At 51.6% G+C, this 21,328-nt stretch overlaps 2 protein-coding genes across 5 annotated transcripts in view; both read right to left on the minus strand.

The window, feature by feature from the left end:
- The window catches only part of FLYWCH1 (FLYWCH-type zinc finger 1), a 41,970-nt gene extending 22,447 nt beyond the window's left edge, over nucleotides 1–19,523 (minus strand). For 3 of the 4 annotated variants that reach the window (XM_043455444.1, XM_043455440.1, XM_043455442.1), the window contains exons 1-2: nucleotides 4,747–5,024; nucleotides 1,842–1,954 (exon numbers count right to left, since the gene is read on the minus strand). The gene's annotated coding sequence lies outside the window, so the exon portion shown is untranslated. Of the gene's footprint in view, nucleotides 1–1,841; nucleotides 1,955–4,746; nucleotides 5,025–19,400 lie in introns of those variants that run through there. The other variant, XM_043455443.1, reaches the window with a different exon arrangement.
- On the minus strand, nucleotides 13,136–19,537 carry FLYWCH2 (FLYWCH family member 2). The gene is made up of 3 exons (XM_043455445.1): nucleotides 19,401–19,537; nucleotides 14,661–15,089; nucleotides 13,136–13,449 (listed from the first exon to the last, which is right to left on the minus strand). Exons 2-3 carry the CDS (start codon nucleotides 14,989–14,991, stop codon nucleotides 13,346–13,348), a joined length of 435 nt encoding a protein of 144 aa, XP_043311380.1. The 5' UTR covers nucleotides 14,992–15,089; nucleotides 19,401–19,537; the 3' UTR covers nucleotides 13,136–13,345.
- Nucleotides 19,538–21,328: the final 1,791 nt, after the last annotated feature.

Genomic DNA, 21,328 nt, shown 5'->3' on the forward strand with positions numbered 1-21,328 from the left:
CTCTGCCTGGTTACCTCCCCACCAGCCAATTAGAAGAAAGTCATGCACCCTGCAGCCTCCACCCCCAATTTTGCCTATAGAAGCTTTCCCCTGAAAGTCTTCGAGAGGCTGGGGGCGGTTTCTGACCATGAGCCACCCATTCTCCTTGCTTGGCCCTGCAATAAACCTTTTGCTGCTTAAAAAAAAAAAATTCAGATGCCTATATTTCCCATCCAAAATTGTGAGGATGAGTCTAGAGTCAAATTCAAGAATCTGGATTTTTAACAAGTACCCCTTGAGGCTCTGGTCCTGGTGGATCACGGACTTGGCTTTGAGAAACACTGGACTAGATGCGCTTGAGGTTTGGTGGCCGGAAGATCCGTGGCCACCCAGAGAAGGATTTGACATTCCCTTTGTGCAAGGCATCACATGAAGTGTTTCTCACAGGTTATTTCATCTGTCACAATGTACAGGTTCCTTCATTAGCATGTTAAACAGATGTTAATGTTTGTTTATTTTTACATTGATGGGAGAGTCATGATTGCATCTTGTTAAAATGATCCTTTAATAACAATCTAACAGGTCTCAGACACCTTAAGGTATTTTGGGGACCTCAAGAAGAGTGGAATTTGCCCAAATTTTTAAGTAGTACAGATGAAATCTGGGAGAGGAAGCTTGTTGGGCATGGCTTCAGTGCCTTGTGATAACATATACCAGACTTTTAAAAGTCCAAACTGAGGTTCCTTACGGAAACTTCCAGCAAAGCAAACTCAAGAAGGCCTATGAGGTGAATTAGCAAGTGTGCCACACCTGTGTAAATGATCAGACCTCCCACCCCATCGGACAGGACCACCCTCACTTCATGCAAAAAATACCTTTCATTGAAATTATGAGGCTTTGGGGGAAATTTGTGCATCAGTGGAAAATTGGGTTTGCCTCCATGTACGCATTCATGTCAATACTCCTGACCTACAGTCTTCTAGAATCTTCTTTGGATTCCCTTGCAAACTGGTTATAAGATCTTACTGGTTCCTAGATTAATGGGTTAAGCAAAAGCTTGAACACGTGTTCATTTTATATCTGCATGAAAGAGTTTTATTTCCTCTGTTTTGGTCTTAAGCAAATCTCCCTGGTCATTGGTATTATAATCTGTGGGCTCCAGTCTGAAATTTTATTTACTTGTTATTTTAAATTTATTTTACTATTTTGTTTGGCTGTGCCAGGTTTTAGTTGTGGCACTCGGGATCTTCAATCTTCATTGCGGCATGTAGGACCTTTAGCTGCAGCACGTGGGGTCTAGTTCCCTGACCAGAGATCGAACCTGGGCCCCCTGCACTGGAAGTGAAGATCTTAGCCACTGGACCACCAGAGAAGTCCCCAATCAGAAATTTTAAAAATCACACAGGAAATAACTAACCTGCATTGCATGTAATAAAAGTAAGCATTATTTTATGAAACTTCTATTTGCATTATATTTGTATATTTGTTCTAGGTGGATTTCAATTTTTTTCTTTTTTTTGGATGATCACTGTTTGGAGGTAAATACTTGGGCCTTAATGTGTTTGTTTTATAATATTTTATTTTCACTCAGTAAAGAGTGACTGGAGTATTTTTAAGTCAGGTAGATGTGAATGGAAAGTGCGAGAACCTCACAGTTTACAGTTAATCGCTCTCTGATTCTCTTTTCCTCCCCTCCCAAATCGAGGTACAGAGCAAATCTGAGTGCAATACTCAGCTTGCCTGCTCTGATAAACCCAACACCCAAGAGACACTTAATATTACATGCAAACTGTTTTCAAACACCGGTGGGTCCAAGCCCTAAGATCCCCACTCAGCTGCTGATGGAGGAGCAAGAGAATTACCTTCATAGACAAGTGAGAACCACCTTCACAGTTCACCAACACCCATCATCAGCGCTGGCTTGCTGGGTGGGAGACCAGGGGCAAATCCCATCACTTCTCTGGACTGATTTCACCTGGGAAATAGGGAAAGTGGCAAATGAGATACCGTATGTGAAATTCTTCCATAAACTGTGAGTCATCACATAAGAGAAGAGGGCGACAGAGGATGAGACAGTCGGATGACACCACTGACTCAATGGACATGAATTTAAGCAAACTCAGGGAGATGGTGAAGGACAGGATGCCTGGCATGCTGCACTCTTTGGGGGTCACAAAGAGTCCGACACGACTGAATGAACAACAAACATCACATAAGAACAGGAAGTACATTGTCCAGGCCCAGGAGGGGATCCAAAGGGTAGAAAGGGGAGGTGCAAAGGTCCTGACGTTTGAAAAAGGTCCTGGATGATTCTAAAAGCTGCCCACCCTCCACTAGGATGTGCCCACTGATTGGCTCATGATCTGTATGTAGTCTCCAAGTGTGCACACGGGCATTAGTGCTGGGAGAGGCGAAGGTGGCAGTGATCCCCCCAAAGATTAAGGATTCTGTTCCGAAGCAGGGCTTCTCAACCTCAGCATCGCTGACCTTTTGCACCAGATAATTCTTTGTCGTGGGGGCTGTCCTGTGGAATGAAGGATGTTCAGCAGCATCCCTGGCCTCTGCCTGCAAGATGCCACTGCGTGCTGTCATGCCCGACTTTTTGCGACCCCATGGACTGTAGCCCACCAGGCTCCTCCGTCCATGGAATTTGCAAGCGAGAATACTGGAGCGGTTTGCCATTTCCTCCTCCAGGGGATCTTCCCGACACAGGGATCAAATCCAAATCTCTTGAGTCTCCTGCATTGGTAGGCAGGTTCTTTACCACCAACGCCACCTGGGAGATGCCAGTCGCATCCCTCAAATCCTGACAACCCAAGTTTGCTGAATGTCCCCTGAGGACCACTGCTCCAAAGCAATTTAGAGGCAGAGGGCACAGAAAGGGAGATTCCAGCTAATGGGACACCCAGCCCCAAATCTCTTAACCCCTGTAGATCACAATCATGGCAGTTTTCACGCTTCCTGTATTAAGCCTGACTTGTCCTCACGTCTCTGGACATCGGGTCACACCATCTTCCATGCCCTCCCACCCCACATCACCTCGGGGCTTCCTCTCCCACCACCTCCCTTTTTAAAAAAATATTTCTGCGTGTGTCTGGCGGGGCCAGGTCTTGGTCGCAGTGTGCGGGCTCTCTGGTCATCATCCCAGCACTGGTGATCTTCTCCTTGCCGAGTGTGGACTCTCAGTTGAGGTGTGGGGGCTCTAGTTTCGTGGGTATGCATGCTCAGTCATGCACGACTCTTTCGTGACCCCCACGGACTGCAGCCCACCACGCTCTTCTGCCCATGGGATTTCCCAGGCAAGAATACTGGAGTGGGTTGCCATTTCCTTCTGCAGGGGATCATCCTGACCCAGGAATGGAGCCTGAGACTCCTGCATCGGCAGGCAGATTCTTTCACCACCTAGTTCCCTGACCAGGGATCAAACCTGGGCCTCCTGCATTGGAAGCAGAGTCTTAGCCTCTGGATTACCAGGGAAATTCTGTCTCCTTTTTTTTTTTTTTTTTTAATTTGGCTGCAGGGACCTGAGGGACTGGTTCTGGGAACTCAGTTGTGGCCTGCAGGATCTAGTTCCCTGACCAGAGATTGAACCCAGGCCCCCTGCACTGGGAGCAGAGTCTTAGCCATTCGGCCACCAGGGAAGTCCCCCCACTGTCTCCTCAACTGCCTTTCTGCCCAGCATCTGGATTCTCCCTACGAAGTACTGACTTCCTAAAGCTCAGCTCGAATCATTTCCTTCTCCAACGACAGTGGAGTCCATCTCCGTTATAAACACTCCACAATCTAGCCTCCAGCTTCCCCAAGTCCTTCTAGGAGCTTTTGGTAGAGGAACAAGGTAAACTTGCCTGAACTGAACTAAGTCTTAAAAATGGTTTTGGCCTGGAAAAGCATTACAGTCAGAATGATAAAAAAATATACCCTTTCTTTGGAACTGAAGTTTACACGTGATTGATTATCTGTTACTGGAGTTCAGCATCCTCCAAACGCAAGGGGTAATGGAAGCTAAAGTGTGTGTGTGTGTGTGTATGTGTGTGTGCGTGTGTGTGCTCAGTCATGTCAGGCTCTTTTGGACCCCTGTGGTGGTTAAAGCAAGGGCTTCAAACTGGTCAAACTCATTAGGTCCTGAAATCAGTTTAATGGGTTAGCAATAGTCTTTTTTTTTTTTTAATGGAAAGGAGAATACACTAGAACAAGATAGGATAGAATTTGAACCCAGGTAGAGTAGATCTGGCTGCGTCATGTGAGGTTGAGGTAAGAATCTCCCTTTAAACTTCTCTCTCAGTAATAGGCATCTACAGGCATGTCAGATATATTTCTCACTGTAGGTTGAGTCTAAAAAGTTTGAAAGCACCAACAGGCAATATATATATTCAGCAGTGGAAGCAGGTGTAACAACAGCAAAAAGTGCAAGGTCACTGGACCTCCGGAGCTGCAAAGTCGGGATGGGGCTGGGGTGGATGCCAGGGCGGGGGCAGTGCTGGGTGGGGCGGACACGATCAAGGAAAGGCAAGCCCATGTGGGGCTCCCTGTCTTGGGGTGTCGGGGCTCAGTCCCGGGGGGTCGGGTGGGTTGCGGGGGAGGAGGAGAAAGGAGGATGCGAATCGCAGGTGAAGGACAAGGAGGCGGCCTGATCGAGGGACGTAGAGTTCGAGGACACCCCACTCCCCAGCATCAGCAGCCCTGGGGACCCCCGGGAGAGCTCGGCTTGGGGCGCAACCACGCCGAGGGACCCGAGACCCTCCCCGATCCGCTGGGGCCCGTCCTCACCGGGCACCGGCCGGGCGGCGACAACAGCGGGGCCCTCCCTCTCCGGAGACCGAGCCGCGCGGCGGGTCCTCTGGCCTCGGGCCGTTGCAGCCACAGGCGTCGACCTCGCGGCCCAGGCGCCTCCGGCCACCGCAACCCGGGTGTCCACCCCCGCGCCCCCACCTGCCCTCTCGGGAGCGAGCCCCGTGTCGCGCGCGCCGCCCCGCTGGCCGTAGGGAGCGAGCGCCGCCCCGCCGGTGAGCCAGCCTCTAGTAGCGCACTCGCGGGTTCCTCCCGAGCATGCGCAGCAGGGCCGCAGGGGCTCCATTCTTCGGACAAACTCCGCTTCTCCGGGTCTTCAGTGCGCGGCGGCTGGCGGCCTGGCCAATCGGCGCGGGGAGGCGGGGCCAGGGTTCGCGAAAGAGGCGGGGCAAGCCCAGGATTGGGCGGCGGCGTCCGCTGACCGAGAGTCACTCAGACCTGAGACTTGGACTGGAGGTCCGGTGCGGTGACGCTCAGAGAGAGCTGGGGGGACTTGAGACTTCCGAACCGCCCCAGGATTTGATTCTGCGCTAATTGAGCGGAAGCGATCATTGAAGTGCGTTCTTAGGCCCGTCACTTTCCTTAGGCTGCGGAAGGAGATTTCTTCTGCACGTCACTGAGAGGTAAAATGACCTACCTCAAAGTTGGGCCAATTTGGTTCAAACTAAATGATTATAATAACAGGTTATAACTGAGTAAAACAAGAACCCATGACCGATAGTGATGTAAACGGAGAGATGAGAAGTCTCTTACAGTAGGATGTCGACTAATAAATGAAGAAGGAATGAAACAGAAAATCACCATTTGGCGACCATCGTTAAGTAATAGGATGGACTTCCCCGGTGGCTCAGACGATAAAGCGTCTGCCTACACTGCGGGAGACCCGGGTTCAATCCCTGGGTTGGGAAGATCTCCTGGATAAGGAAATGGCAACCCACTCCAGTATTCCTGCCTGGAGAATCCCATGGACGGAGGAACCTGGTAGGCTACAGTCCATGGGGTCGCAAAGACGTCGGACACGACTGAGCAACTTCACGACGACGACATTAAGTAATAACTGATTTGGACAAAAATAAATGGCCTCTAAGACCGGAGGGTGAAAGTTTAACAAGGAACTAGTATTTGCATATTCCCAAATTACATATTTCTCCACAAGATACTAATTAATTGCAAGAGGGAAAATATTTATTTTACAGTAGAGAAACGGTCCTCAAAGTCTCTGGGGTTTCTGGAAGTCCTCATGGGATATTCCAAAGGTTATATGCCGTGTAACAGGTTGAATGCTGAAGCACATATGAGATCGTGTAGTGCTCCATTTACCTACATTAAAGAGATTTACGCCCCCTCCCGCAAAAAAAGTAAAACGCCATTTTTATAAAATTTGTTTTGGAAAATACAATGATTTTCATAAAAATGTTATGCTAACACATAAAGGTTTTATTGTATCTTTTTTGGTAATAGATTTATTGGATATAATTCACTTAGCATACAATTCACCCAATTAACATGTACAATTGAAACGGTTTTAGTATATTCACAGAGATGCGGATGTTACCACAATCAGTTTTAGAACAATTTCATCACTCCAAAAGAAACACACCTCAGTCCCCCATCCTCCCAACCTAAGCAACTATTAATCTACTTTCTGTCTCTATAGATAGGCATATTCTGGACATTTCACTTAAATGGGATCATACAACCTTTGGTCTTTAGTGTCTGGCTTCTTTCACTTAGCATAGTGTTTTCAAAGTCCATCCATGTTGTAGCATGCCAGCAGTACTTCATTCTTTTTATCATCAAATAATATTGCACTGTATAGACATACCTCAATTTGTTTACCCATTCATCTGTTGAATAACTTTGGGTTGTTTCCACTTTTGGGCTACTATGAATAGTGCTGCTGTGAACATTCATGTGCAAATTTGTGTGGACAGATGTTTTCAATTATTTTTCCACCTAGGAGTAGACTTGCTGGGTCAATGTTTCAGGAATTGAGAAGGAATTGCTAAATTGTTTTAGCATTTCAGGAATTGCTAAATTGTTTTCCCCAGGGTCTGCTCCATTTTACATTCCTACCAGCAATGTGTGAGGATTCCAATTTCTGCACATCCTGGTCAACACGTGTTAATATCTGTCTTTCTGATTAGCATGGCATGTCATTGTGAAGTGAAGTGGCACTTCATTGTGGTTTTGATTTGCATTTCCCTGATGGCTGATGATGTTGATCCTCTTCTCAAGTACTTATTTGTGATTTGCATATTTTCTTTGGAGAATGTCTATTTAGAGCCTTTACCCATTTCAAAGTTGAGTTGTCATTTTATTATTAAGCCCAAAAATTCTTTATATATCCTAGATATATGTCCATTGTCAGAGATATGATTTGCAAAAAGTTTCCCCCATTCTGTGGATTGTCTTTTCATTTTATTGCCCCCAGTTAAAACAGGGTCCTCTGAAGCACAGAAGCTCTTAATTTTGATGATGTCCAGTTTATCTCTCTTTTTTTTTTTTCTTTTCTGATTGTGCTTTTGATGTCAGATCTAAGAAATCATTGCCTAGTCCAAGTTCACAAAGATTTACCCCTACATATTCTAAAAAGTTTGGTAGTTTACTTCTTAACATTTGAGACTTAAACCCATTTTGAGTTATCCTTTGTGTATGGGCAAAGTACGGGGCTTCCTAGGTGGCTCAGTGGTGAAGAATCCGCCTGCCAATGCAGGAGACTCAGGTTCGATGCCGGGGTCGGGAAGATTCCCTGGAGAAGGAAATGGCAACCCACTCCAGTATTCTTGCCTGGAAAATCCCACGGACAGAGGGGCCTGGCAGACTATAGTCCATGGGTTTGCAAAGAGTTGCACATGACTTAATGACTAAGTATGCACAGGCAAAGTAGGGCTGTGATTTCTTTTTTTTTTTTTTTTTTGCATATGAACATCCTAGTTGTTGCATATGAACATCCATTTGTTGAAAAGAGTGTTCTTTTCTCCCTGTAATTCTTTTGACTCCGCTGTTGAAAAACAATTAACTGTAAATATGAGGATTTATTTCTGGACTCTCAATTCTATTCATGGTCTGTGTCTATCTTGTGCCAGCACCACCACCCTGACACAATTACTGTTGCTTTGTGGTAAATTTTGAAATCAGAGAGTGAATTCTCCAACTTCATTCCTTCTCAGGATGGCTTTTGACCCCTTAAGTTTACAGTTGTCATCTTTCTTGTCAGTCTTTTCGAAAATAGATCTCTATTTTAAACTTTACATCATTGCAAACACACTCCATGGCAATTATTTTCAAGTATTCTTGCTTTTTCCACCTACCTGTATATTATAACGCTCCCCAATATTATAAGCCTATTTACATATGATTGGCTACCTGATTTAGTTATTTTCCTATTGGACACTCATTTCTAAATTTTGCTATTGCTGCTGTGACTGCTTCATTCCTAAGTTTCGGGGTACCTCGGTGAAAAGTATATGGGAATGCTTTGTACACTTCTTGCAATTTTTCTGCATGAAATCATGTCAAAATAAAACGTCAAACGAAAAAAAAAATCTAAAAAAAAAAAAATAGAAAAGAAAAATCTATCCCTTTGGCATTTAGTGAGAGGAAAGCATCTTTTTCAGAACTGATCCAGCCCCTGCCCAGCTATCCGATGCTCGTCCATGAGTCCGGCCATCGCCCATAGGTCCAGCCCCCACTCACAGCGCACAGTCACTGCCCGCTTATTCTCTGACCGCCCTGTGCAGAGGGGACCGGGATTGCTCTGGTGCGGGGAGCTGTGGGGCCTGGGAATGCTCTCCTGGACACTTTGCGGGTGGCGATCCGAGTGGTCCAGCATCCTAAGAGCCGGCCCAGCCTCTCACCCGCCCCAGGTGCAACGACGCCCCCACTCCCCTCCCGCACCGCGCCTGCGCCCTCTGCCCGCCGCGACACTTCCCAGCCCTCCGCCCGCCCCACCCGGCTCCGCCTTCGTCCGGCCGGAGCCCCCAGACTTCTGGCCGCGCGTCCTCACGTGGACAGAAAGAAGACACTGTTCCTCTAGAAAATGCAGCTCCCCTGACGCCCCTCCCCTCCCCTTCCCTCCGCGCCTCGCCGCGTCCCCGCGCTCCGGGCAGGTGCGGGTCCAGGTCGCGCGGGGCCCGCCTGCTCACATTCTCCGCACCTTTGGTCGAATCCCCTCCTTCCTGCGTACTCCCTCCTACGCCTCCCTTTCGGGCCTAAGGTCCGCCTGACCTCCGGCTCGGCGTTCCAGGTCCCCGCATCTCCGCCCGTTGCCGGGGCTTCGCGTCCCGCACCCCTGCCTGTCCGCCCTGAGCGCCTCCGGGGCGGAAATCAACAAAAACCGCCGCCCCCGCGTACTTGAGCCTAAGTTAAGGAGCAGGAGGGTGGGGGGAGAAGTCATAGATCTTAATAAACAGTGGGTCACGTGGTGTCTTGGAAGCGGTACCTGCTGGGGGAAATCAGACATGGAGGAGGAGGGTCTGCGACTTGGGTCGGAGGGTCTGTTGGAGAAGGACTGGGAGCACGGATCTCGGATAGCGGGCCATCTGCCGGATCGCCACTGAGGAATCCTCCCTGGCCCCAGCAGAAGTCACTTTGGAGCCGATGCCCCGGCCGCAAAGGGCCTGGGTGGGCGTCCCAGGTCCGCTGGACCAGACGGCCTCCGGGCGCGCCGGCTCCCGGCCTCCTGGAGCATCAGACACGCGGGGAAGGGGAAGGGGAGGGGGCATCCCTGGACCGGCCCTTCAGGCTAGCGGTGGTAGCCCCCAGGAGAAAACACGCGGGGGATGTGCCGGCAGATGAAGCGGGGAGGGGGGCCCGTTGTCAATATTTTATTTTCAATGGTGTTGCGGGTGTTGGCGAGGATGCCTGAGCGACGGGTGGAAATGTTGGGAGCGGTGACCCTCCCTGGAGCCGCTATCTCACCCCAAGACTTTTGAGAGGATCGTTACCGACCTGGACACAACCGGGATACGTCCAGCGGGACTGGCTGGATGAATGATCCCCACCCCTGTGATGGTACGTTGTGGTACGCAGTAAAATGGACGCTGGAAAGACCTTTGTAATATATTAAGAAAAAAATAGGGAATTCCCTGGCTGTGCAGTTGTTGGAATTCGGTGTCACTGCTGCTGCCCAGGTTTGACTCTCCGGAGGAAATTAAGATCCCGCAAGTCAGAGGGAATGTCCAAGAAAATAAAAGAACTGTATAACCCCAATTTTCTGAATATAAAAATACTTACTACAAACCTATCTCTAGGTGATGGAATTATTGGAAATATTGTAATATTTTTTCTTAATATTTTCTTATTTATTTCATGACCATGAATTACATTATTTTTAGCTTGAAAGAAAGACCAATGCAAGTTATTTTTAAAAAGAAAGTGTACCGTCATCCTATGTATTTTTTTACATTTTATTGCTTATTTATTTATTTATTTATGGCTGTGCTGGGTCTTTGTGACTGTGAGCGTTTTTTCTCTAATTGCAGCCTACAGGGGCTACTTTTCATTGCTTTGCGGGGGCTTCTCCTTTTGGTGGCCTCTCTTGTTGCCGAGCACCGGCTCTAGGGCCCTCCGCCTTCAGTAACTTCAGATCAATGGGGCAACAGTTGTGGTTCTGCAGTTCTAGAGCACAGGCTCAGTAGTTGTGGCCCACAGGCTTAGTTGCTCTGAGGCATGTGGGATCTTCCTGGATCAGGGATCAAACCTGCATTAGCAGGCAGATTCTTTACCACTGAGCTACCAGCTGGGCAGGCCAGTCCTCTCTCCCTCAAACCCAGTTCCCTGAAAGAGACCACCAGCTCTGAGCCCTTTTCAGCCCCCTCCAGCACCTCCCACCCCGCCTCCCTTTCCTCTACCCTGAGGCAGGGGGAGGGAGTTGTGTGTGGGGTGGCCTCCTGACTGTTCTCTCAGCTCCCATTTTGGACGCCCCCACCTCACCTTGCATCCGTTCTCCTCCGGGTGTCTGGTGAGTTTTGTAAAACCACGCTGACAAAACCCACTGCAATGTTGTGAAGTAATTAGCCTCCAACTAATAAAATTAAAGGAAAAAAAAAAAAAACCACGCTGACTAGGTACCCCCTCTGGGAGAATCCTTCCCCACCTCACTCTATGTTCCATGAACCTGGACCTACCTGTGGCCTCTAGGTCCCTGGGCTCTGGGCCACTAGCCTCTGCCCATCCTGCCTGCCTCGTGGCCTTCCTGTCCTTCTCTCTCTGGGCCCAAGTCTCGCCTCTCCCAAGCATGCCGTCCTTACCCTTCAGCTCCCTTCACGGGGCTTCCCCAGGGCCCTGTCATACGCTGAGGAGCTCCCGGCCTTTTCCTCGGCAACCCTTAGCCCCAGTTTTCATAGACTTGTCGCAGGAAGTTCTGTGCTTCCTGTCTAGCTCTGGGAGGCTGGGCTGTGATCTGTTGACCACTGGGTCCTGTGTATCCTGCTCTGTGAAGACATTAAGGTTCTCCAAAGGTGGGACTTCCTGGTGGTCCAGTGGTTAAGACTGCACATCCAATGCAGACGGCCTGGGTTCAGTCCCTGGTCAGGGAACTAGATCCCATGTGCCACAGCTAATGATCCCGCATGGGGCACAGAAGATCCCATGTGCCCCAGCCAAGACCTGCTGCAGCCAAATAAATATACATTAAAATGAATATAAGATGGAAAAAAATATACAATATTGGTCTGGATGTGTTAAAGAAAGAAAGAAGTCAAGGGGGAAGAAAGCAGCAGGAGGGAGAGGTGAATCTAGGTGGTGCTTCCTGCATGCTTGTACAACTTCTATGGGAGTTTGCAATGTTTCAAATTTTAAAAAATAAGAAAACTTCAACACCTCCGGATTCAGCGTGTAGGCTCCCATCCTGCATCGGCAGAGGCTTCCTGCCCCACAGTCCTGACCACTTTTCAGGCAGGGCCACTTGGGCCCCCAGAGGGAGGTACCCTCTTGCTGCTCCTCCACGCAGCCTCCAGGGACCAGTGAGTCAACCAGGCCCCCTCACTGGGGCCCCAAGTGCCACTCCCAGCCTTGCCTGGTAGTTGCAGAAGGGGTCGATGGTGCCACAGCACAGTTCAAGGGAGTGGATGCCCGCTGGGACCCTGTCCAGGCCAGGACTGCCTGGAGACCAGGCTGAGGGGCAGGGGTCAGCTCCTCTCCCCACCGCCTCTTCTCCAGGCCCGCTCCACCATTGAACGGTCCCCCCCAGCCCCCCAGCACCCTCAGAACCAGCCCACCACGGGGATGACTCAGACCTCAGGAAAGGAGAACCGGGTGGGGCATGGGAATCTATTTAAATATAGAATCCAGACAAAAGAACTGTTCAAGTTATGGGTACAGAATGTAAATGTTACAGAGAACCACGCTGTAAAAATAACAGCAGAATGGAGAGTTGGGCAAGGAAGATGCCACTAACTCACTTTTCCCAAGAGGGAGTCAACAGACAACAGATTAAATTTGGAAAATGTTGTTTGAAAACAGAAGTTCTCTAAACTCTGTCTTAAAAAAAAAAATAATCCATTTTGTTTTGCTCAAAGGCAGTTTCCAAATGACGAGGAACACGTGGGCTGAAGTGTCTTGAAGGTGTCAGTCGCTCAGTCGTGACTCTTTGCGACCCCAGGGACTGTCGCCCGCCAGGCTCTGTCCATGGAATTCTCCAGGCAAGAACACTGGAGCGGGTTGCCATTTCCTTCTCCAGGCTGACACCTTTTCTCAGGGAACCCCGACTTCTGGTTGAAGGAGGGCAGCAGCAGGACAGCACCCCAGGGACCTGGAGGTGGGGTGCTCAGGCTCCCAAGAATCGACCTCAGCCCCCACACCACCCAGAGGGAACACAACGGGGCACCGTACACTTCCGTTGGGGTGCCCCCTCAGACTGCAGGCCCACCTCCTCCTCAGCAGAACCTGGGGCTGCCATGAACATTAGGGCCCCTGTGCAGGGGGGCTGTCCTATGCGGCTCCCTGGAGGAGGCGGCCTTTCTGAGGGTCCAGGAGGAAGGAGCAGGCTGAGGCCTCTTGGGGACTGGCTCTGGAGGGAGAGCCAGGGACAGGCAGGATCCGCTTCCCAGGTGTTCTGGGCTGGAGACCAAAGGCGGCAGAAAGAGGAGGCCTCCAAGTCTCCACCTCATCTCTGGGTCAGAGGCTGGTTGTCCAGGCTGAGGAGGCCCAGGGGTGTGAGGTCCTGGGGGACAGAGGCCCCTGCAGAGCCCTCTGGGGTCTGAAAGATGGTCCAGGCCAGGAAGGGCGAGGTAAGTGCTAGAGGGGAGGCCGGGGGTGAGGGGAGAGGAGAAGGGGACGGTGGAGGGAGGGGGGCGGGGTGGTTGGAGCTAGGGTCTCAAAGGATCCAGAATCATGGAATTTTAAAAACCTGTCTACGATGGGACCTAGTGTACAGCTTCTTTTATTCTCCTAAAAAAATTTTTTTTTCTGCTACAAAAGTAAATTATGCTTGATCGGGGCGGTGGGGTGTGGAATTACAGTGCTGAAAGTGAAAACCAGTCAGGGGCTGGGCCCCAGGAGAAGCCCAGTGGAACGTGTAGAAGGCGCAGCCAAGTTCACTGAGCCGGGCAGGACGCACCCTCGGTTGTCAGGGCTACGGGGCCGCCCTGGGCTCGACAGGGCCCGAGGTGGACTCCTCCCCGTCCACTGAGGGGCTGGGGGCAGGAGGCCCTGCCAAGCTTCCGTCTTCTTTTCCATCTGGAAGAGAAGGGGGTGGGTCAGGCTGTTGTCAAAGGAACAGGGGGTGGAGGGGTGGAGGGGCAAACCTGGGGGCCCTGGCTGCCAGGGGAGGGGTGCGGAGCTGTTGGCTGACTTAGAGAAGTAACTGCTGACTCCAGACACGCTTGCAAAAGCCACTGGCCCAGGGACAGAGGTTGTTTCCAGAAAACTTCGGGCCGATTCTGGGCTGAGCGCCAGGAAGCTGCTGCTACCCCTGCTGCCTGGCCAGGGAACGGGGCAGGAGGCGGGAAGCGCTGTGGACAGGTCTGGGGGTAAAGGTGGAGGGGCAGGCCGAGGGGTGCCCATGAGCGCCTGCCCAGGGGTGCCTGGGACCTGCATGTAGCCCCTGTTCCACGCCCCATCTCTGCGTCCAAGGAAGGTGGATTTGTCCTAATTCTCACAAAGGCGCCCTATGGGTTGAGGCCTACGTGGCTCCAGAGCCCAGCCTGATCTGAGAAGTGAGCAGAGGTCTCAGCTGGCGTGGAGGGAGCCCCGGGGATGGCCTGTCCCACCCAGCCCGGCTGGAGAAACGGGCTCTGAGCCAGATGTGCCCCCCTACCCATCCTTTGCAGCAACCAGCTGGTGGCCTCAGGGCAGTGACTTGGCTCCTCTGAGCCCTGCCTCCCCACAGGTGGCCAGGAAGGACCCTCTCCCCCCAGAGATGCAGGTGGACACGAGGAGGCACTTGGAATGGAACAGGCCAGTGGAAGGGCTCAAGGGTGAGCCGGGCCCTCTGCAGAGGGGCTCCGGGCTCTGGGTTCCCTGACTCCCTGAGGATGGCCCTGTCTAGCAGGAGATGGAGCCTGAGGGGTCCCTTAGGTTCCCTGAGAACTCTAGGCTGGTGGCTGGGGATGCCCGCATCTCATGAAAAAGACACATGAATATGTAAATGCCGAAGAGCAGACATGGAGAGAAATAGGCCCAGGAACACAGACACACAAAGACCCATGCAAAGTTACCCTCCTAGGCAAATACACATGTAAAGGGACAGAACCTTAGACACACACATACATGCACGCTGTCATGGAGGCCTACAGACACGCAGAGATTCACACTGAGACGTATTTAGACAGACACACAAATGTCCACGGCACATGCACCCTCCCCAGGCCAGTCAAGCCTGGTGGTCCCCCTGACTTCGGCCCTCAGAAGGCCCTGCTCCTGTCCTGCTTGCTAGGACCAGGCCTCACCTGTGTCTAGCTTGCTGCGTTTCTGCTCAGGCTCCTGGGGGGCAGCCTCGATGGCCCGCTGAGCCTCAGGATGGATCTTCAGGAGGGCTTTGGCAAGGGTGGCAGGGCCAGGCACCCCCAGGGACATGATGCAGTGCACACCTTTGCGCTTGGCCCCTTCAACTTTGGCACTGTCCTTGGATGCCGTCAGCAGGACCAGTTTGGAGAACTTCCTGGGCTTCTTGGGGGCTGCAGGGACGACATCTGTGCCCGGCTCAGGGGGCTCAGGGGAGGGCTCCTGGCCGGCCTTCACACTCTCACCCTCCTGCTCGCTGGGCTCGGGCAGGGGCATTCTGGGACGGGCGGCCGGGCCCCCAGGCCACACTCAGGTCTCAGTAGGATTTGTCCTCCACCTCCCTGCAAGGAACCTGGCAGTCCAGGGGCTCTGTCCTAAGGGAGGAGGCAAAATCCCATCAGCGGAGACGTCCCTGGCAGTCCAGTGGATAAGACTCTGCGCTTCTAATGCAGTAGACATAGGTTCGATCCCTGGTTGGCGAACTAAGATCTCACATGGGAAAAAGAAGTCCCATCAGTGGAGGGGCCCTTGGGCCAGGATTCAGGAGGAATCTGGGCTGGAGGTCAGGGCAGGAGGGGCTGCCCTGTGCCCCCCATGCCCGCCCCCACCTTGGGGAAGGACCTGAATGCAGCTGGAGAACCCGGGCCGGCATGTCTGCTATCTTGGCAGCCTCGGGACCATCACCTCCCCCCGCCAAACGTCACTCCCCATCTGTAAAATGTGCCAGAAACAGGGCTCTCCAGGGACCGCTGGGGTGACCAAGGTGCTGACAGCCATGAGTTACTAGGAGTCCAGGCCCACAGGTGCTGAGCTCGGGGTGGAGTGCTTCCACGGGTGTTTCCCATTTAACCTTCACCCCACGTTATGGAAGTTGATCATTCCCATCGACCCAGGTTACAGATGAGAACACGGAGCACACAGCCATGCAGCAGAGCGGGGTGTCTGGTCGAGGTGGTCCAGGGCCCGCCCCGCACTGCACCTGGGCGACCTGCGCCAGGATAACAGGAGCCGGTCTTCCTGAGCAACGGGCGTCGGGGAAAAGCACTGGGGGATGTGAGCTCAGGTCACTGACCCTCCCAGAAGGCCTGCTGCCCTTCACCCCGACAGTGTCTGTGTCACCACGAGTGGGGGCTGGGCCCCCAGGGCACTCTGCAGACCCCAGAGGGGAGCCAGGCCCTGGGAGGCTGGACTCTGGGTTCCCAAATAGATCCAGTCCCCTTCCCAGGCCAGAGGCCCGGGCCACCCAGGACTAAGGGATGCCAGGGCCCCAGGAGGACAGTGACTTCTGTCTGAGCTGGTGCTGGCGCTGCCCCAGCTGAGTGGGGACAGGGCTGTGGAGGTGTCCAGAGGAGCCGTGGTCACTGAGGGCTCCCTGGCTGCTGGTCTGGAGAAGCAGAAAGGATGGCTGACAGGGGCCGGGCTGGCCTGGAGACCCAGGCTCTGGGGCATCAGTGTGGGGGTGTCTGTTGGGGGTGACTGGGTGGTGGGCAGATGGTGGGGGTCTTTCTCCGTTTAGCCCAGAAACAAGGCTGTCGCCTTGGCAGACGTCTCATGTGCTGTGTTCAGGAAACAGGGGGCAGTGAAGCCCATACTCTTACCTGCCCCTCTGGACCTGCTTCTCTGACCTGGCTTTGAACTGTTTCTTTGAGTTTGCAGTCCACGGATTGCAAAGAGTCGGACATGACTGAGCAACTGAACAGCAAACTCACATGGCTTGAAGGGTCCATGCCCCGCACTTCAAAGTCTTCCAATGACAGGAGCCTGAAGTGCAAGATCAATGTGTGGTTGGGGTAACTTGCCCCCCACAAGTTCCCCTGACAATTAGACATGAGAGCAGAGACCTCTCACTGTGACAGGGAGGACACCTCAGGGGGGGTGTCCTCAGGTCTATGCTGCCTGGTAGCAAGTCCCCTGACCACTGGCACCCCTAGGATTGATGTTTCCTTATCTCTCCCGTGTTTGGTCCAGCTTCTGGATGAGCCAACCCCTGCTCCTCCTATGTGGTCCTTCCCAGCTCTGCCCACCCTGCCCCACAAGGTGGACAACATGGTGGTATCGGGGGCCTGGGGGGACACAGGGTCCAGCAGAAAAGATGCTGCCAGTGCCTCCCCTGGCAGAGTCATTCTGGGCAGGAAAGGGTTATGATGGGAAGCCCCGCCCACAGGCCTCTGATTGGCCCTGGGGCACATCCCTGGCCTAGCCCAAACCTTTGTGGTCCAGGGATGAAACTCCAGGTGGTTGGACCCCTTCCTCATACCACATCCAAAAAATTAACTCTCAGTGACCACAGGCTTAAACATGAGAGCTAGTGATAAAACTCTTAAAAAAAGAGTTGGATTAGGCAAAGAACTAAAAGTACAGATAACCAAAGAAGAAACACGTAAATTAGACATCATCAAAATTTAAAACTTTTGTGAGTCAAAGAGACTCACAATCTAGAGAGTTAAAAGGCAACCCATAGGATAGGAGAACATTTTTTGCAGATCATGTATCTGATAAAGGGCTTTCTGGTGGTTCAGTGGTGAGGAACACACCTGCCAATGCAGGAGACCCGGGTTTGATCCCTGGGTCAGGAAGATCCCCTGGAGAAGGAAACAGCAACCCCCTCCAGTATTCTTGCCTGAGATTTCCCGTAGACAGAGGAGTCTGGCATATAGTCCATGGGGCCACAAAAGAGTCAGACACAACTTAGCGACTAAAACAACAACATATATGATAAAGGACCTGCGTCTGGAATTTATAAAGAACTCTTACAACTCAGTAATAAAAAGACAAATAACTCAATTTAAAAATGGGCAAAGAATCTGAAAAGGCCTTTCTCCAAAGAAACTATAGAAGTGGCACATGAGATGTTCAACATCATTAGTCATGAGGGAAACATGGATCATGAGATACTATTTCACACTATTAGGATGGATCTAATAAAACAAAACAAAAAACAGACAATAAAAAGTGATGGTGAGGTTGAGAAGAAAATAGAGCCTTGATATACTGCTGGTAGTGGTGTATACAGGTGCAGCCAGTTTGGAAAACAATATGGTGATTTCTCAAAAGGTTAAACATAAAGTTACCATATATCCCAGCAATTCCACTCCTAGTTGTTTCTCCAAGAGAAATGGAAACTGATGTCCACATAAAAACTTGTACATAGAATGCTTGCAGCAGCATTATTCACAGACACCAAAAAGTGAAAGAGCCCAAATATCCATCAACAGGTAAATGAATAAACAGAATGTGATGTGTCCACACAATGGAATATTACTTGATAATTTGAAAAATTCATGCCATACACGAATAAGCCTTGGAAAGATTAGCTAAGTGAAAAAAAAAAAAAAGACTGTCATCAAAGATCGCAATTATACATTCCATTTCTATAAAATGACCTGAAGTCTCTAGAAAATTGGTACAGTAGAAAAATCCATAGGGACAGAAGGTAAATTTGTGGTTTTCTAGGGTTAGCAATGGGAGGGATGGGGGCCAGAAGAGTGAATACTAGTATGGGGGTTTCTGGGATTATGAAAATTTTACAAAACTGATGGTGGTGATGGCTGCAGAACTTGGTGAATTTACTAAAAGCCATTGAATTGCACATTGTGAGTGAATTTGCGGTATGTAAACTATCTCAATAAAATTCATATATTAAGAAAAGGGAAATTAAGTCTATGACCAGTGGTTTCCCAACTTAACGATACCTAAGAATCTTCCAGAATTCTTGTTTAAAATGCCCAATCCTGGACTCCTCTAACCCCAGACTTCTTTCTCAGTGCGTCTGGAGAGGGCCCTGAGGATCTACTTTTTTTTTTTTTTTTAACCAGTACTCTATTTGATTCTGATACTTTGTGAAACATGGCTGATGCCATGGGTCCTCAGCTTAGGAAGTTTCTAATCTCTCCTTCATAGTTGAACTGGTCTTCGGCCACTCCATAATCACTGTCACATGTGCTTCTTGGAGGGCTGTGATGGGGCTGCTGGTGAGGTGATGGGTTCACTTAGGCATCAGGTTCATATCCTCACAGGAAGATTTTCAAAGTAGCAATAAGATCCAAAATGGGTCAAGAATTGCTACTTGATAGTGTTCAGGGAACGATTTCCCCAAAGTGGGGATTTCATGTAATGACATCTCTTTCCCCTGATCACCATGGCTTAGAATCAATCACCAAAGGTAGTCTTAGAGTTAGTTTTACTCCTTCTTACCCGCTGTATTTTGCCCCTAGACCTGTCTATGCTGCGCTCAAATGGCCCCCGCTCCCCACCTCTCCCCTCTCGCGTCAGGATCGCCCCTCCTGACCAAGCCGCCTCAGTGCCTCCCCTGTCCCAACATCTCAGACCACCAACCGCCAGCCCTGTGAGCATCGCTAGAGCCACAAGGATGGGACGGGACCGGGGCTGGGTGCAGGGCGGGGGCGTCACTGGGTGGGGCGGACGCGGTCAAGGATAGACAACCCAGAGTGGGGTTCTCTGATTTGGGGTGTGAGGGCTCAATCCTGGGGTCGGGGTGGTTGGGGGCAAGGAGGAACAAGGAGAAAGGAGCTTGAATCGCGGATGAAGGACAAGGAGGTGGCCTGAGCGCCGGGAGGCAGAGGTGGGGAGCACCCCGCCCCCCAGCATCATTAGCCCTTGGGGACCCCCAGGAGAGCCCGGCAGGGACCTGAGACCCTCCCCGATCCGCTGGGGCCCGTCCTCACCGAGCACCGGCCGAGCGGCGACGGCAGAGGGGCCCTCTCTCTCCGGAGGCCGAGCAGCGGCAGGTCCCTCGGCCTCGGTGTCTGGGGGCCCCCGCCTAGGTTCGGGCTGTCACCTCAGGCTGGGGTCAAGGAACGAGCATGCGCAGTAGGGCTTGTGAGGGGCCGGTTCCTTGGGCCAAAGTGGTTTCTCCGGGTCTTCCCCGCGGGGCCGAGCTGGCGGCCTGGCCAATCGGCGCGCGGGGGCGGGGCCATGCGGGTACTGGGCGGGGCTGAGCGTCCTGGGGCCGGCCAGACTACGAACCTTGGGCGGGGCTCTCCCGGGACTGGAGGGTGGGTTTAACTGAGACCATCCGACCTCCCCCATTGTTTGACTTAGGCTCGAGACGGAGGAAGCCTGAGCATTTGTTTAAGGGCCTCGATCGTCCTCGTCTTCTGAGCAAACAGAGAGAACTTTCTTTATGCTCATCAAAGCCACTGATTCCTCTCTGCCCCCAGCATCCCTGAGGGCACTGCATATTTGGCATTGATGCTTCTTGGACCCTCGGTCCAACCCTCGGCATTGGTCTCTTCTTCGCTACTGGTACCCCCAAACGCAAACGGGTCCAGTACTCATCTATCGGTCCGTCTATCGCCCATCGGTCCAGGCCCCACTCACAGCGCACAGTCACTGCCCGCTAATTCTCTGACCGCCCTGTGCGGTGGGGACCGGGATTGCTCTGGTGCGGGGAGCTGTGGGGCCTGGGAGTGCTCTCCTGGACACTTGGCGGGTGGCGATCCGAGTGGTCCAGCATCCTCCGAGCTGAAGCCGGCCCTGCCTCTCACCCGCCCCAGGTGCAACGACGCCCCTGCTCCCCTCCCGCACCGCGCCTGCGCCCTCCGCTCGCCTCAACCCTTCTCAGTCCTCCACTCCCCGCCCCCACCCCGGCCCTTCGCCCGGCTGGAGCCCCCAGTCTTCTAGCTGCGTGTCCTCACGTGGACAGAATGAAGACACTGTTCCTCTAGAAAATGCCACTCTCCTGACACCCCTCCCCTCCGCCTCCCTCCTCTTGGTCTAAGTCTGCTCCTGGGCTCCCTGGGCAGAGCAGGTCCAGGTCCCTTGGGGCCCGCCTGCCCGGGATGTCAGGCATTTCCCACGTTCTCTGCATCTTCTCCATCCTGTGTCCTTCAGCTCACCCACATTCTCCTGTATCCTCCTCCTCAAGTCCAAACATCAGCAGAACCTGTGTCTGCCTCCCAAAGGCTCTCAGCTCCCTCCTCCCCACCTGCAGACTCCTCATCCCCACCTTCGGTTCAGGTTCAGCAGCCGGACTTCCAACACCCTCCAATCCTTTCTCCAGGGGTCACGTCATTTCCTAGGTATTTTCCAGGTTCATTCAAAGGTCTTAGTAAGTTTCTTTTCCATTATCTATTAATAATCCACTGACTACTGGTTGTTTCTAATTTTATTACGTTATAAATATCTTTGTATCCAAATTTGATTATCTCTGATTACCCCCTTTCATAAAATTTCAAAATGAGTCAAAGAAGGCAAATATCTTTAAGGGCTTTTAGAATCTATTGCCAGATTGTCCCTAAGGAAAGCACAAGCTTGGAGTCAGATGCCTGGATTCAAATCCCAGCTCTGGCGTTAGCTAGCTGTGTAACGAGCAACTGCTTCCCCTGTCTGTGTCTCAGTTTTCTCATCTAGTAAATGGGTATAATAATATCACCCACCTCAGGGAGTCATTGTGAGAATTCAGAGTAACATTCTGTGGGCCTTGGGTTCCAACATTTATATTTCTTAGTCTTGCGGTTCGCAGAAATTTTGGTCTCAGACCTCCTTTATAGAGTGATTACACTCTTTAAATTATTGAGCAGCTCAAAGAGCTTTTGTTTTTATAGGTTTCATCTATTGATATTTCCAATATCAAAGTTAATCTGAAAATATA

The sequence above is a fragment of the Cervus canadensis genome, chromosome 32 (assembly GCF_019320065.1).
Source record: "Cervus canadensis isolate Bull #8, Minnesota chromosome 32, ASM1932006v1, whole genome shotgun sequence".
Lineage (NCBI taxonomy): Eukaryota > Metazoa > Chordata > Mammalia > Artiodactyla > Cervidae > Cervus > Cervus canadensis.

Excerpts from the sequence above, each read along its gene's own strand:
- FLYWCH2 (XM_043455445.1), bottom strand. The coding sequence starts at position 14,991 with ATGCCCCTGCCCGAGCCCAGCGAGCAGGAGGGTGAGAGTGTGAAGGCC. Across the intron at positions 13,450-14,660 it reads ACGCAGCAAGCTAGACACAG|ATGGAAAAGAAGACGGAAGC; the intron begins GTGAGGCCTGGT and ends CTTCTCTTCCAG.